This window comes from Anabas testudineus, chromosome 5 (genome assembly GCF_900324465.2).
Source record: "Anabas testudineus chromosome 5, fAnaTes1.2, whole genome shotgun sequence".
Taxonomy (NCBI): domain Eukaryota; kingdom Metazoa; phylum Chordata; class Actinopteri; order Anabantiformes; family Anabantidae; genus Anabas; species Anabas testudineus.
In genome coordinates, this window is record NC_046614.1 from 20471190 (window position 1) to 20486999 (window position 15810).

General features: G+C 39.4%; 2 protein-coding genes across 2 annotated transcripts; one reads left to right on the forward strand and one right to left on the reverse strand.

The window, feature by feature from the left end:
* Positions 1-8909: 8909 nt before the first annotated feature.
* Positions 8910-10153, reverse strand: LOC113154734 (olfactory receptor class A-like protein 1). Its single transcript, XM_026349087.1, has 2 exons — positions 10018-10153; positions 8910-9883 (listed from the first exon to the last, which is right to left on the reverse strand). The coding sequence occupies exon 2, from the start codon at positions 9873-9875 to the stop codon at positions 8910-8912; it is 966 nt and encodes a 321-aa protein (XP_026204872.1). The 5' UTR covers positions 9876-9883; positions 10018-10153.
* A 4108-nt stretch (positions 10154-14261) lies between these two features.
* LOC113153885 (olfactory receptor class A-like protein 1) lies at positions 14262-15230 on the forward strand. The gene has a single exon (XM_026347765.1). The coding sequence runs from the start codon at positions 14262-14264 to the stop codon at positions 15201-15203; it is 942 nt and encodes a 313-aa protein (XP_026203550.1). The 3' UTR covers positions 15204-15230.
* Positions 15231-15810: the final 580 nt, after the last annotated feature.

Genomic DNA, 15810 nt, shown 5'->3' on the forward strand with positions numbered 1-15810 from the left:
TGGTTCATGGAGCATGAAACATAATTTTCACATATGGATTGGCCTCCACAGAGTTCAGACCTTAACCCCACTGAGAATCTTTGGGATGTGCTGGAGACTTTGCACAGCGGTCCGACTCTCCCATCATCAAAACAAGATCTTGGTGAAAAATTAATGCAACTCTGGACGAGAATAAATGTTGAGACACTGCAGAAGCTTATTGAAATGATGCCACAGTTCATTCTTCTTTGTAATACAGATGGTATATGCACTTTTTAGAGAAATAAGCATTGATCTTTACAAATCTAACCAGTAGACAGATTAGACCCCATCCTGTATAATGAAGAAACCATTTATGATCAGCACCTGTCTGTCATTCAACATTCTCCTATGAGCTGACGTCAAAAATGATCATCAGCATAGTTTTCTAATGCTGGAACAAACAAGACTGTGCTGGAAAGAACTGGCAGTTCTATAAAAGCTAATCTGGCACTGCTGCTATGCCATTGATCTTTTGGCTCCTTCAGACAAATGAGTCAATACATTATTCAGTGCATTGAGACTTCTACAAAACCTGTGACACTAGAGAAAACCAGAAGCTTCCACTGCCTTGTTACCTAAAAATATCTTAAAATGATCATGAAAGGAGCCACATACAGTATTTAGACTGGCCTCTATTTAAACTGTATTTTTGTTGTTTGTGGCTTTGCAGACGTGTTAGGAGTGCCTGTGGTGTAAATGCAGCTCCACGTGTTTGACGATTTAACACAAGGTTGCACTGCTAGTTAGAAGACGGGCTTATTGTATGATGACAACAAGACGTATAATGACAAAACTAGTTAATTGACACATTTATCAGTTTAACAGCTCTTATGTTCTCCACTAGTATTAATTTAAGCTTCTTTTGTGGTCACGGGGATCTTGTTTTTTTGCCTTTGTGGCCTGACAAAATTGTTACTGAAATGTTACTGAAGCGTGTCTGTGAAAAAGCTGCAACAAATGCTTGACAGGAAGTGTTTCAGGATTTGTTTGGTGTTGGAGCCCAATTAGGACTAACAATAAGTCCATTTGCACATTCAGAATTATTTTGAAACTGCCTGTCAAATGTGTGGGTTTATATATATATATATATAGATATATATATAAATATTTAAGAAGTCAAAATAAACCTTAGACTTCTTTAAAAGCACACCATACTGTATATTAAGGAGAAGAACTTTAAGTCAGTGTAAAAACTGAAAGCTGGTTCATTTAAGTGATGTGAGATATTATTAATCTAGTTTAGCTGAATTGCCTTTTATGTAGGTCCAGCAATTAATTTACACAATCCATCCTGTCCAACTGTGGACACAGAAAATACCACAATTAAGAAAATTTAAGCAAAGCTCACTTGACCAGGAAAAGCAGGCAACTGCCCTTGATCCAGACCTCCAGAAGCCTGAACCGCCCCAGGTTCAGAGTGTGTCCATTGTTTGCATATTTGTTTGGGAATTTGCAAGTATTATCTGGGTTTTGCATAAGTGATCTTGTGGCCTTGTCTTGTATACTGTAGGATATCAAAATCTAATTCCTAATAATTAGTTTTGGTTTATATTGGGCCCAAATGGTGCAGAGCCCATAGGAGTGTTACAGCGGTTGGTTTTGGGCTCTCTGTGCAAAGCATAACAAAGCTGCAGTATAGTATGTTCAGACAAGTTAATGCAGCTGTGCACATAAGACTGAACAGAGATTAACACTAATAATTTAATAGCGTTTATTGTTCTTTAATATTTATTGTGCTCCTGTGGTCATTTTGTAATCGACTGTTAATTATTACAACATTATGGTGTGAGAATGGACCTTTGTTATGTATATTTCATATAAAGTACTTATTCTTATTAAAGGTCTAATGAATATATCTGTATATACAGTGAGTAAAGGTGATCCATTGTTTGTTGTTGATCTTTTACCAAATTTGGTTGTTTAAATTAGCATTTAAAAATCATTAAAAATAAAAACAAGACTTCAGTGTTCAGTGTAGAGCATCCATTTATGTAGGAATCCACCTTTTCAGCGCTTCTCTTTCATGATTCAAGATGCCCCTTAACTGTAATGCCTTAAAGAATCAACAGGTGGTAGTCTCTCCTCCCCCATTTCCGAGTACTTCAAAGTACAAAAGCACCTCAGACTCCTGAAATGTGCTTTTGTTCTCACAGGTGATGTTTTTAATGTCGACACCAAAGTTGAAAAGTGAGCTGGTTGCTCATTTTGGGATTTAGCAGCACAGTTGGGGGCAGGTATAATAAAATCCAATAAGTGTATTTTTAGTTTGTGAGGTTGTCCATCCCAGCAGACCATGGAAAACAACTCTGTCTCAGCCTCTGAAGCAATGAGATGTACTCGACTCACATAAACTCTGGTATGACTGTGTGATTGCACCACTCGTTTTTGTAATTACTCTGACAGCAGCTGCATGATACACAGACAGTCCATCAGGTCTATTATTCAGATTTAAGTGGGTGGAGTGACACCACTTGTTCAAATAACGCACAAGGAGACTCCGTTTCCTATAGTATTATCACATGGCAACCACTCCCCACTCCAGGCAATTTGTCATCATATATACATAAATCCTATTAATAGTGTGATACCGTGTGATACTGTGTGATAAGTGCTGTGTAAATAGGTTTAATATGCAGAGAAATGTGTTTAGACTTTTTCCTGTTACTCACTTTAATGTTAGCTCCAATGTGGCACAGTGTAATGGTCATTTTCAACCACACATTGTTTTTTACTTCACCTGTGAGAAAGGTGGTATAGTGAGATGAGATATGTGTGGCTGTTGTGTCAGCACATGCCCACACTGTGAACCTTTGCAAGGTCTGTTCCTGTAAGGCACAGATTGCAATCTACTACTGTTTAATAGAGCATAGAGCACAGCTTTGAATTCAGAGTTGTGCTGCTTTTAGTGCTTTTGGAAAGGTTTCTTAGACAGACAAACATACTGATATTACTTAATGCATCAAACTACTCGAGCAAAATACACATAATGACGCTCAGAATGGGTTACTGGATAAAGTCAGAGTATGCAAACTGCTAAGATTCCTGACCATGAACTGGCTTTTTGCAGGATCATCATGGCAATTAACAGCAACAGTGGCAACAACCAGCAGTACAGGACTGAGCTACACTTTGAGTAAAAGCTTTACAAAACCCCTGAAGGGAAAATAAAGGAGGTGGGCAAGATGTGCCCGAGCAACGTACTGTTACGACGGAGAAGTCGCTCTCGGCAGGCTTGCTCCATCTTGTCTGCATTCCACAGCAAACTCAGGGAAGCGGTTCATGGAAAATTCCACCTTTGTGCCATTTAGAAGAAAAGATGGGAAGAAAAAGAGCAGGATCATAGTTTCTGTAAATGTGTTACTTTAGCATACGTTTTGGAAAACTAACACTTCGAATTTTATCATTACAGTAACACACTGATGTCACTGATATTCCTGCACAGTAAATATGAAGACAGCAGCGAGCGAGCTTAGCTTAGTGTAAAGGTAACAAAATCCATCTACTAGCGCCACTAAAGCTCACTGATTAACACATTATACCTGTTTTGGTTTATCCCTACCAAACCCAAAGCATTAATATGATAAGTGTGGTTTTGCAAGTGGTATAGTTGACTCCAGGAAGTCTCTGCACGTAGCTGAGTCCAGCAAACACACACACCCATTTTTGTACAGATTTCCTGATATAGTATGTTAAATTTCCAATAGTGTCCTATACACTACTGAGCTGTTTTTAGGTGAGAAACTATGTGTAGCTTTATGTCACACTGTTTGAATGTTGCATCATATTGTGAATATCACAGGGATTTTTTAACTGGGGGGGGTAGGAGTGCAGTTTTCCCTTTGGCACAACTCTCAGACAACTTATTCAAAATATAAAAAGAACCATTTGGAGCAGACACAGTTTCACTCTCATTCCTGAAGTTTTATTTAACTTTCAAACCCCCAGTATGAGCCCTGCTGTGTTAACTGCCTTTTAACCACAATCATTTAAAGAGATTAGCATCTGGGTGCTGGGCTTATCCATTCACACAGCACTCAGAGTGAATCAGCTTCCCTGAGGGACTCTGGGTTGGCTCATCAAAGGATAAATCTCTGCAAACTGACACGTCACCGAACCCCTTTCCTTCTTGATATACGTTTATTACTGTCTTGAAATGTATCTTTTATTTTGTAAAAAGAATTCTTGATCTCTGTAAGACTACCTGAATAAAGATAAATCAAAAACTAATTCCCCACTGAGTAATAAATTACGAGCTTGAAAGAATACTGATATATCACATGCTGATGGTTGGTTCACGTTAAGGCAGGTATGACAACGTTTCCACGCTTGTTCGTACAGTTTGCTTGTGCGAACTCAGCGACCCAACCTTTTGTAGTCCACTGTTTATTCTCTTCTATTCCTTGTTCATTACAGTGTGATATTCTGCTGGAGAGGAAGCAGTACATCTTGAATGTCTTTCAAGTCTCGGCACAGCAGTGCATATCTTACCTGAAGTTGCAGCAGGCTGCTGCCCCGGGGCCTCAGAGCCTGAACCCCACCCCCACCCTCTCTTCAGTGTGGTCCATGGACTCACTGATACACTGAAAACTGCCAAGATTATACTGAAATAGTAGTGGTACAGTCGTAGTTCTGCAGTACTATTCATGCTTATTTGCGATGTGAGTTCTCATCTCCGCCTTTATGTAATATTTACTTTCTTGCTGATTTTGACTTTACACTGAATTAAATTGCAGTTTATTCATAAATTAAACTGATTGCAGATTAGATCTATAGGAACAGTTTCATATTTTGCTCTTTGCTGTTGCAGGGCGTGCGTTAAGACGATTCACACCACTCTTATAACTTGGATAGTAATTATGAATTTACAGCCAGTTAGCTTAGCACAAAGGCTGGAAATAAGGCAAATCCTGGAAAGCCTGGCTTCGTCTCTCACATAACTACAACTTTTGTTTTTACAGTTTTACAGTTACAGGTTTTTGTAATAATCAAAGGAAAAATAAGTAGGACTGAGTTGAAGAGTGGAGATGACAAGTCTACTAGTGTTTACAAGTGTTTAGCTGCTCAGGTAATCTCTGCATATGCAGTGTCTGGTGTTTGCAAATTATCAACCAGCAGATATGGATATCACATTATTCTATCTACGTTTGCTTGATGCATGGCTGATTATACCCGTAGCAGTTTCCAACTCTCCAAACTTAGGGTATGTTTAGGCCTACCTGGACTCGGAGTGGTTTCATATCTGGCAACTTGTGGTGTCCACATGTTTCTGGGTAAATGTACGGTGGACAGGATCACACAGGTCCAAACAGAAACACACATTCCAGTCCGGCAACAAACAATTTGAACGAGAGTTGACAGCCTGTAGCTTTGTCTCAAAAGCTGGTATTTCCACTTAGCGTGCTTGTTTAATCTCAAATTACATGTAGTAGTTATTTTAATGTCTAGTATATTAAATATGTTACATGTTGTTCCTTTAAACAAAATATGACTTGTTAATTAGTGAGTGAGTTGTACCGATAGGTAAGCTGTTGTCAAAATATGCTAACTGGCTCCTCTTTTTTATGCTAAGCTAGGCTAACAAGGTGTAAGAGCTATAATTATATTACCCACATTAAAGTAGAATCAATCTTCTCATTTAACTCTCTACAAGAAGTAATTAAGCATATTTACCTAAATATCTCTTTATGTATTGAGTAAAATCTACATTTACAAATATTAAATCGGGCATCTCAGTCTTTTCTAGAAGATTAGTGATAATCTGCATAAATCACGTAGTATAGCTGCGTTCGTTGAGACAGAACATGCTAAACTTTCACCTCGGCTGCGTAAATTTTCTTCTCACCATCTCTGCTCTTTTCTTTCATGCAGCGCAGCATTCCAGGCGAGTTGAAACACGACTGTGTGTGTTCCCTGTCTCAAGGAATCAGTTAAACTGGGTGGATGCAAGGAAATGGGTCACACACATACAAGTCTGTAACTAAAGACTGCAAAAACTAAAGTATAAATTATATGAAACTCAGGTCACCTCCTGGCAGGTATTTTAAGGTTGAGTGTAGAGAGCAAGGCTTGTGCCTAATTTCAATATTTTCTTTATTTGAGCCCAGAAGAGCACCAAATGGGCGCTGCTCTGAATTAAATCTGCTTCTGAGATGGATTTTTCTGCAGCCATGCACTTTAAAAAGTACTAAATGAGTAGATTTACATAAAAGTACATTTTTATGGCATTCTCCATCAGCAGCTTCACTCAAACACGGAATAAATCCTCTAAACAACATGCCTAAAGAAACAGCCCTTTGAAGGAAATTCAAAGACGGTATCAGCGAACTTTAAAAGGGCTTATTACGTCTGTCATTTCCATAAAATTTGGGATTTGAAACTACCGCAGGATGCGTTTATTACGGAGTCATTTTTACCACAGTAATAAACCTTAAAGTTCCCGAATGCCATAGTCAGAACTCTTTTTACCTGATAAGAAAGATTTTCAAAGGTATAGTTTTATCCAGCTCATAAAATTCAAGGATACTGAAATAAATGGATTATTTAAAAGTACATAACGTGATGATGCTTTTGTTGTCAAATTACTTTGAATAATGTGTTGCTGAATTATGCTTGTTGCCACTTTTTTTTTTTTTACCATATTAGTCAGTTTGCACCTGCATCAGTTCACACAGGAACAAATTCCTGCATGTTGCGCACAGCGATTGTTGTGATTCAGATCCTGATGTTTGTGTAATTCAAGACGTTTTCTGCGGGGGAGGAGATGGCTGTGGTTTAACATTCATTTCCCCAAGTGAAAAAAGGCCTATATTAGGGTGTGGACTGACTTAAAAGGAGGTAAGGGGCAAGGTTTTCCTGTGCTCTTGCTTTGCCATTGGTGGACAGGGGGGACAAAAATGCCAGTACCTGCTGCAGGTAAACAGACTGACATCAGGCACAGCAGTGGTGGAACAGCTGGCAGGATTTACTGCAACCACTGGAAAACTTCACACTTTTTGTTTTTGAGCAGGTTTGTGTTGTGTACTTTGTGTAACTACAAACAAAGAAAGAATTAGCATTTGCAGCTTTATTTCTCTTTTTAAATCTACCATTACTCTGTGATATTTTTACAGATCGCTTGTGCATTTCACAAATCTTGACTTGTCAAGCAGGTTGAGTTGAGGCTTCAAGTACATTTATCAGCCATTGCAAGTTCAGTTCCATATGCAGAATTAAGTTTTGGTGGGGAAATGCATGAGCTGGAGGTTTTTGGTGACTTAAGAGAGAGGCACTAATGGGGGGTTTCATTTCTGTGGGTTTGGTCTCTACATGTTTAACAGCACCTTACATTCGCTAGGCTCAAAATACTCCAGAAGGATGGAAGACAGTGAAGGCAGGTCCTGTCTTGTGCAGGGAGAGGCCTGCCTGGCACACCCTTCACACACTCACACTCACACATAGCAGGAGACATGAGCTTACACACAGATGGAACCTGTTTTTCACGTGTTTGTTCCTTGTTTTAACCAATCTGCTACTTCTTTCCCAACAGAAACAGAGAGAATGACATCACTGGCAGCGCTGAGGGTAATCAGCCATGTCAACTGTTTTGGATGAGTCCTCAGGGGCGGCGAAGGCTCCAGCACTCTCCCCGTTCGAGTGTCATCCATGTATTTTATCCTTCATTCCACCGGAGTCTGTGTAAAGTGCCAATCAGATTTCAGTGGTTTGAAGAGTAAGACACATGGAATTTGTCATCTGGGGAGCGGAGACCAAAAATATAATCACATTAAGGAGATTTTTAATGGTTGCAACTTTTACAATAAATAGTGAATGCTGCTCTGTGACAATATATATATATATATGTGTGTGTGTGTGTGTGTGTGTGTGTGTGTGTGTGTGTGTGTGTGTGTGTGTGTGTGTGTGTGTGTGTGTGTGTGCGCCATTATCCTTTGATGTTAAACTGGTTTTGAAGGCAACAGTTGCACAAGCACAGAAGAAGGACGTCTCCTCTTCCACCTTACCTGCATTGTCACAGAAGTTGAATTGCACTGATTGCACTTTAGAGTTATTGCAGGATCACAGAGTGCTGGCAGCCCCACTTTATGTCTTTTAGACTGTCACTCACAGAGGTTGTTATGTCCCCACAGTGTCTCTTTGCCCTTGCTTCTCTGAGACATAGCAATTACATAATGAGTTCTAAATTCCCACGTTTCCTCATCCACGGCAAACCCTTCAGGGCTTCTGCCAAGACTTAGCTTTGTGCCCATAAAGTCTCTTCATCTTATAACTGCACTAGTAGAAGTCAGCCATACATTGTCAACACTGAATTGATTAATTCAGCATTGAGTAATAAACATCTTTTTTTTTTTTCCTTTCTAAAGATTAAAGTTTTCCCATCAGATTTTACCCTGTTCTCTATGGGATGATTACCTGTCTCTATTTAGAGTCTTAATTATGACTAAATGGATAGTTGACAGCTACACTGAGCCCTGTGTCACCCACCTATAATTCTTCCAACCAATTAAGACACAGGGAACATAACCGATAAACAAACAAAGCAACACGGGACCAGATAAGTGGAGATAACAGGGTTGTTATAGCACTTTCTCTCATTAATTTTAGACAGTAAGACAATAAGCTTCCCCTTCTCCAGGAACAGCATCTCATCCAAAAGACACAGGTGCCAAAATCCCCCAAACTATTTTACAGTATGACTGAAAAGTCTCATATTTTTATTCATACAAGAAAAAAAGCAACATTATTATGAATTCACAACAAGTGAAATTGCCACAGATGAAAGAATAGTCTAGCCTTGACACATCCTTACAAAGACAGAGTGGCCCATGCATGACTCAGACTCTACAGCTCGGCTTCTCCGCAGCGCTGTGAGTAACCAGCCATCGCAGCGGGCCTCACATAGTAGATAGACTCGTGACTTTCTCCTGAGCAGACTTCTTCTGCACTACACACCTCAGCCTGCTGTTCACCTTCCTGTTAGATGCAATGATGACCAAAGGGCTTACTGCTGCATAGAGTGAGGAGAAGAATACACGCAGATCAGTTACTAGCGGGGAACTCATTGTCTTCCTCACAGTGAGCGTGTACACCCAAAGCCCATTATCTACCCCGTAAAGGATCACATACAAAGTCACAAGCGCTACCACCGATTTGGCAGCTCGTTGCTCAGCCCCTCCAACACCTCCACTGCTACCACCACTACTACGGAGTCCCTTCACTCTCTGGCTGTTCTTGTGAAGAAAGACTAGGATGATTACACTTGCTAGGGTCATGAGGGCCATGGGCACCACATCTCTTGTCAATTGAACTGCCCCATTGATGTCTTTGGACAGTTTTGAGGGGTAGAGCACATAACAGAATTCTAAATTGAAGCCATCGTTTGTCAGGCTAGAGTTATTCTGGCTGCCAAAAGAGAACGTTATAGATGCTGAGCTCATGCATGTGTTAAGCACCCAAAGAAAGAGGAACACCAAGCCCAAATAGTGTGCCACCAAGGCACGGACAGAGGCCCAGCATGACCCAGGAGGCGCAATGCTCAGGCACTGGTAGGCACTCAGGATGAAGGTGAGCCAGATTGAAAAGCCACGGAAAGTTCTGTAGATGAAAATAACAGCTTTGCAGCTTATGTCCCCAAATATGTTTGCCAGACGAAATAAGGCCAGGGCCACCAGCAGACAGCGAACACCCACAACCAGCAGGTTGGTGCAAGCCAGGTGCAGGACAATGGCATCAGCTGGGAGGAGCCGGTTCTCCTGGTAAAGCAGGAGGAGGAGTGCCAGGATGACAGCAATGTTACTCGGGACTCCAACAACAGTGAGGGACAGGTAGAGAAACCCACGAGCTAACTCCTCTGATGGCATACCTGCAGCTGACAGAAGGAGTGTAAACTGTAAGAAATCAATCAAATCACCTGCATCGTAAAGATGTTCTTTGTAATGCTTTTCTGTGAAGCGTTTAAATTAAATCACTCAGAAAAATCGTTGTACAAGGTCACACTCCTACCTGAGAACAGTCAGACCTGAAGGTTTGAAGCGAATCTCGTCCCTCTCTCCTGAAGTAGTGGAGTTGTTTGTGGTCTTATACTTGCAAACAGGTTGTTGGGTCTGTTTTGCATGGTCCATTGACTTCTCTTCCCTCAGCCCCCAATTACTTGAGATCAATTCAGATGACTGCCTCTGTCCCCTCAATGGGTTTTAGACAGACACAATAACACAGGGAAAGCAGTGTTTGGATGCTACAAACATCTAACAAAGACAGAGAAAATGGTGTTAATGAAAGGATAATATCTACTAGCCTCATGTTTATACGCAAAAAGATTAAAATCATTTCTCACTGTCACAGTTTCACTGATTATTGAATACTGTTTTAATTACAGCTCCTATATTTAGATGTCCTTATTAGACCTTCCATTGTGCTTTTGTGTTTTTCTTTTCTGCAGTCAATTTTAAAACCTACTACTTCTAAAGGAGATCTTTCTCTTGTTGGTTAGTCACCAAGAGACTAACCAACACCACAGCATCCTCCAGTGGAGAAAGATGAAACAAAGTAAAAGCCAGAGGACGTTCCACTCAGTCTGCATGATGGATCACCGACAGTTTTATTTGTAGTCCGCGATCTATAGCATCCAATTTATGACTATGTGATTCATCCAAAGCAATAAAACATCTGAAAAACGAATTAAAGCCAAATTGTGAGGATGTTATAAGGGCAAATCAGTGTGAATGGGCTGCATAATTTAACTGCAACATGTCCCGCAGCAGGGAATTTAATAATGAATGTTAAACTTATTTCTCATAAGAACATGATGAGGCATGTCCTTGATTCAAATGAAAAGACATTACTATAAATATCAATCAAATTAATATTTTGATTACTACATACTGCATTGATATGAGCATTTGCTACTGACACTGATCTCAATTTACTTTCCCCTTATTTTGCACATTAAAAAGTAAAAACAACTAAATGATAATACGTTGTCTCAGTGTTGTGAAACAGTCGTGAAAGGTCACTGTTTTGCATCTTCCCCTTAAATGCAAACAAGCATTCAGAGCCCCATCTATATCAGTGAGAGGCTGCTATAAGCCAAAAGCTTCTTAAACCACAGTTTTGCTGTGGGACAGATTTAACTGGCACAGTGAGGAGTGTACTGAATGTTCCCTCCTCACCAGCTAAAGATGTTGCCCTCTCGAGCAGACTTACAGGAGCAAAAGGTTAAAAAAGTGAAATTTCTCTGAACTAACTTCAGTTGTTGTTAAAAAAAAACTAACTTAAAAGAAACATGGACTGTTTTATTCTGTTTGTATACAAGAGTTGAATCTGATCTCGCGTTTTCAACAGTACGCCAGGAAGTTTCAAGTAAGACGTATTATAAATGTCAACAGTTATTATGACACACACAAAATCAGTAACTCATATTTTACAGTGGCCACTTTATTAATTACACATGTCTACAGCTCTACTGGACATGAAGAAACCATCATGTCCACTGTATGAGTCCAGGCCAGCAGGCCTTTGTTGCATGTCATACACCTATAAAGAGATTGTGTTTATTAAATGTGTTTATCAAATTAAATATGTGTTTTTTACTAAGATCACTGAGAGATTTCCTTCCCAATGCGGTCTTGTGTCAAAAATTCAACATTACAATAATCATAAAAGAATATTATTGCATCCACTGATAAAATACTCCAGTATTCCAGGACAAACGTTGATTTAATAATTTCATAATAATAATATATATAATTTAATAATCTCACGTTACCTACATTACTCTAAATGTGAATGTCAACTCTAAGGGTATTATTTTAATTGCATCAGTTATTGTAGAATTACCAATTAAATTAGTGTAATGGGAAAAAACTATTTACATCAACCACAAACAAAAAACAATCAAAACTTGCTTTTAAAAACTTCGGTAAGGTACATGATGAAATCCCCTGAGAAGGACATGCTTGAACTTGCCATTTTAATTAGCTATCTGAACATGTAAACATGTTAAAAACACCCAGGGAAATAACACATCTTCTGATGCTTTCTTCCAAAGCCCACTCCCAGGGGGAAACATGCTTCTCAAACAGAACAGTTTCAGCACACAATATGAATTTAGCAGCTGAGGAAACAATGACACATAGCTGCAGAACAGACAAGAGCACTTTTAAGCTAAGAAACATCTTCCATTCACTGTTTAAATACAGTAGATAGTACTTGGATGCATATTACAGACTTCAGTTGTAGCATATGTCAGCATTGAGAGTTATAATCATAAATTAATAAGAGCTGGTTGTCCCTATGCCCCCAATTAGTACAGACATGAATTTTTATATGGCTAATTGTCTTGCTCCTCTGTGTCTTTTAACATGTTCCCAGGACATGAGGGAGGGAAGGTGCACGCACTGAAGCACCAGCTGTGCATGTAAAAGCCTCTTGATGGCTCATTCAAGGCATCATCAGGCTGCTTTTGCATCAACAATAACCACACAGTGTTGTCTCCGTGGGGGTTGTTTAACTCTATTCTTTAGCACCACAGGGAAGTACCGTTATAATATTTCAGAGGATAGACATGTAGTCTTTTTGAAACTGATGTGGAATTTAACAACAGGAAAATACATTGAATTTCAGAATCTATGTGACCTAAGGCAGCTCCGTTACATTTCATGACATTGAATAATTTCCCAACATTAAAGCCAGAATCTAATCTACAGTACTGTGCTGATGTACAGCCTGGAGCACCTCCATTCAATATAAAGGTGATCTGCAGTTTTATGCATGATTTGTGTGAAGTTAAATTTCACTTGAAACCTGCTATCTGCACTCATCTTTCCTGCTAATCTCTTTACAATAAAAGGGATGAGGATGTTGCAGTCAAATCTAAAAGATAAGTTCACATTTTTAAACAATAAGCACAGTCCCATATGTACAGTTTGTGCTGCAATGATTTATCTTGTTCATACAAGATAGACTGTTTGTAAGTAATGAGACACAAAGTCCATTCACTGCTCCATTTATGCAAAATACCTAAATATAACTAAATATTAATTAGTCACATTTACTTGAGAACTGTACTGATGTTTCGATGTACTTATATTATATATATATATTTACTTTGACTCCACTTCATTTCACAATTAAATGATGCATTATATGACAGCCATGGTTATTATTATTAATAGTAATTGTAATACTCTCACACCTACTGTAATTCTAACATTCCTACATAACAAATTTGGATTCATAATATAATAATTAAAATATGATCAACTAATAAATGATGTTCTTATGTTATCTTATCTTATAGGGTGAGATAAGATTGAATTATTTTCCCAGGGAAATTTCACAAACTACTAACTAAATATCATATAACCCAATAATTTAATATACATTATTCTCAACATTTGCCACTCTAATATGACACTGCAGCAGTCTGAATAGTCAGAAATATAAATATTGGCCGGCATTCAGCTCGAACATGATACGTGATATTTATGTGTGGGTGTATGTGTACACACAGGGGTGTGCGTGTCTGTATGCACATGTAAAAGCAATGCGTGTTTAAAATGCAAAATATACCAATGCATATATACATATATTTGTGTATGTTGTGTGTAGGTGGGTATGTGTGGAGTTTTATTATTGCATTGTTTATTTTTAGTTAAGATATATAGTTATTTTTATTCTTCCAAGTTTTAGGTGTATCTAGTTTATTTTATTTTATTTTAGTTGTGTGTGTGTGTTTGTGCTTCTTTATTTTGACAGCACATTGAGTTTCATTGTAATGAAATGTGCTCTACAAATACTTTTGCCTTGCCTCGATAGACAAACCTTTTTTATATAAAATTATCTTTTTATATCAGAGATTATTTCAACGTTCGTGTGACGTTAAGTATTGTTTTAAGTCAGATGTGAAAAAGAGTATCCCTCAGTGGTATTGTATTCTCATGCTGTGCTTTCCCTCTGAGACCATCTCAGATTTAGTTTGATGCTTTATTTGCCAAACTGTGCTCCTTTGCCAATGACGTCAGGGGCCACTGGCCAATATAAATTGTAATTACACGGGCGATTGAGCAACAGCTTAACTTGTCTCCTGAAACTTTAGGTGAGTATCTTTTTCTGCCTCAAAACATGAGGTTTTTATGTAACTTGTTATGAACAACTTGGAAGATGTTTGTTGTGTGTGTGCAGTCTAATTATAAGATATGTGTTATGTGTTTGCTTTGCTAATGATGACTCCTGCAGGCCTTGGTGTCATGGACCTATGTGTGACCATCAAAGGGGTCTCCTTCCTCTTGCAAACAGGTATGGGTATTCTGGGGAACACCTTGGTTCTGCTGGCTTACACCAACATCATTTTTACTGAGCCCAAGCTCCTTCCAGTGGACATGATCCTGTGTCACCTGGCCTTTGCCAACCTGATGCTGCTGTTGACCCGCTGCGTCCCCCAGACTATGACTGTGTTTGGGATGAGGGACCTGCTGAATGATGCTGGCTGTAAGGTGGTGATCTACACCTACCGAATCAGCCGAGCTTTGTCAGTCTGCATCACCTGCATGCTCAGTGTGTTTCAGGCAGTGACTATTGCCCCAGCTGGGCCCCATTTGTCAAGGCTGAAGCCTGCACTTCCCTCCTTGGTCTTCCCAGTCTTTGTAGGACTGTGGCTCCTCAACATGGCCATATGCATTGCAGCCCCCTTCTTCTCTATGGCTCCACGTAATGGCACTGTCCCTGCATTTACCCTTAACCTGGGCTTCTGTCACGTGGACTTCAGAGACAACCTTTCCTATGTGATTAATGGGGTGGCAGTCTCTGGCAGGGATTTCGCCTTTGTCGCCCTGATGGTGGGCTCCAGTGCTTACATCCTGCTGCTTCTCCACCGCCACAGCCGCCAAGTGAGACAGATCCGTCGCTCTCATGGTGGTGGAGCAGAGACCAAGGCTGCCAAAACAGTGGTCACCCTAGTGATTCTGTATGTGGCCTTCTTTGGGATTGATAACGTGATCTGGATCTACATGCTGACAGTAGAAAATGTGTCACCAGTGGTGGCTGATATGAGAGTGTTCTTCTCCTCTTGCTACGCGTCTCTCAGCCCCTTTTTTATCATGTCATCCAACAAGAAGGTCAAGGCAAAGATTGTGTGTGCAGCTGAGCAAGACCAACTGTCTGCAGACACTCAGGAGACAAATGACAAATGACTCTGTCTTTGTCTTGACAGGCTGTCGACTCACCTGCAAGACATCAAGAGTTGTTTTTCAGACCTTATGATTTTGACCATTTGTGCACAAATGACTGTCATTTAGCTAAGTAATGAGCACCCAGCACAATAGTTCCTGAGAATGGAGTCTTGCATTGGTGTTACAGGGTTTTCTTCCATATATATATATATATATATATATATACATACTTTGTTACAGTCTGAGTATGCAGGCGTCTGTACCTGCAGTACCTCTTGTCACATTTTTCTGAGCAAAAACACATTCATTAGAACTAAAATGCTAAAAGTCACTTGGTAAATGAATGCATCAGTTTTGTGAATTGATTATTTGATTTTTGTTTTTTTCAAGGAAATATTTTAAGCAGGTTTTTGTATCACTTGCTTCCTTGCCATTAAACAGTTGTCATGCCTGCAACTGGAAAAAAATACTACACATATAAATTTGAACTCAAAATTATATTAAAAATAATATTTGTTCTTTTTTGTAGTGGTTAGTCAATCATTTCATATGACAAGTGTGGTTGTGCTGGAGATATTTAGGCTTCTGTGGTCAGTATTTCTGAAATCCTGGCCAGAAAGGCGCCACC

What these genes read in the sequence shown, in the direction of transcription:
- LOC113154734 (XM_026349087.1), bottom strand. Translation starts at nt 9,875, where the DNA reads ATGCCATCAGAGGAGTTAGCTCGTGGGTTTCTCTACCTGTCCCTCACT.
- LOC113153885 (XM_026347765.1), top strand. Translation starts at nt 14,262, where the DNA reads ATGGACCTATGTGTGACCATCAAAGGGGTCTCCTTCCTCTTGCAAACA.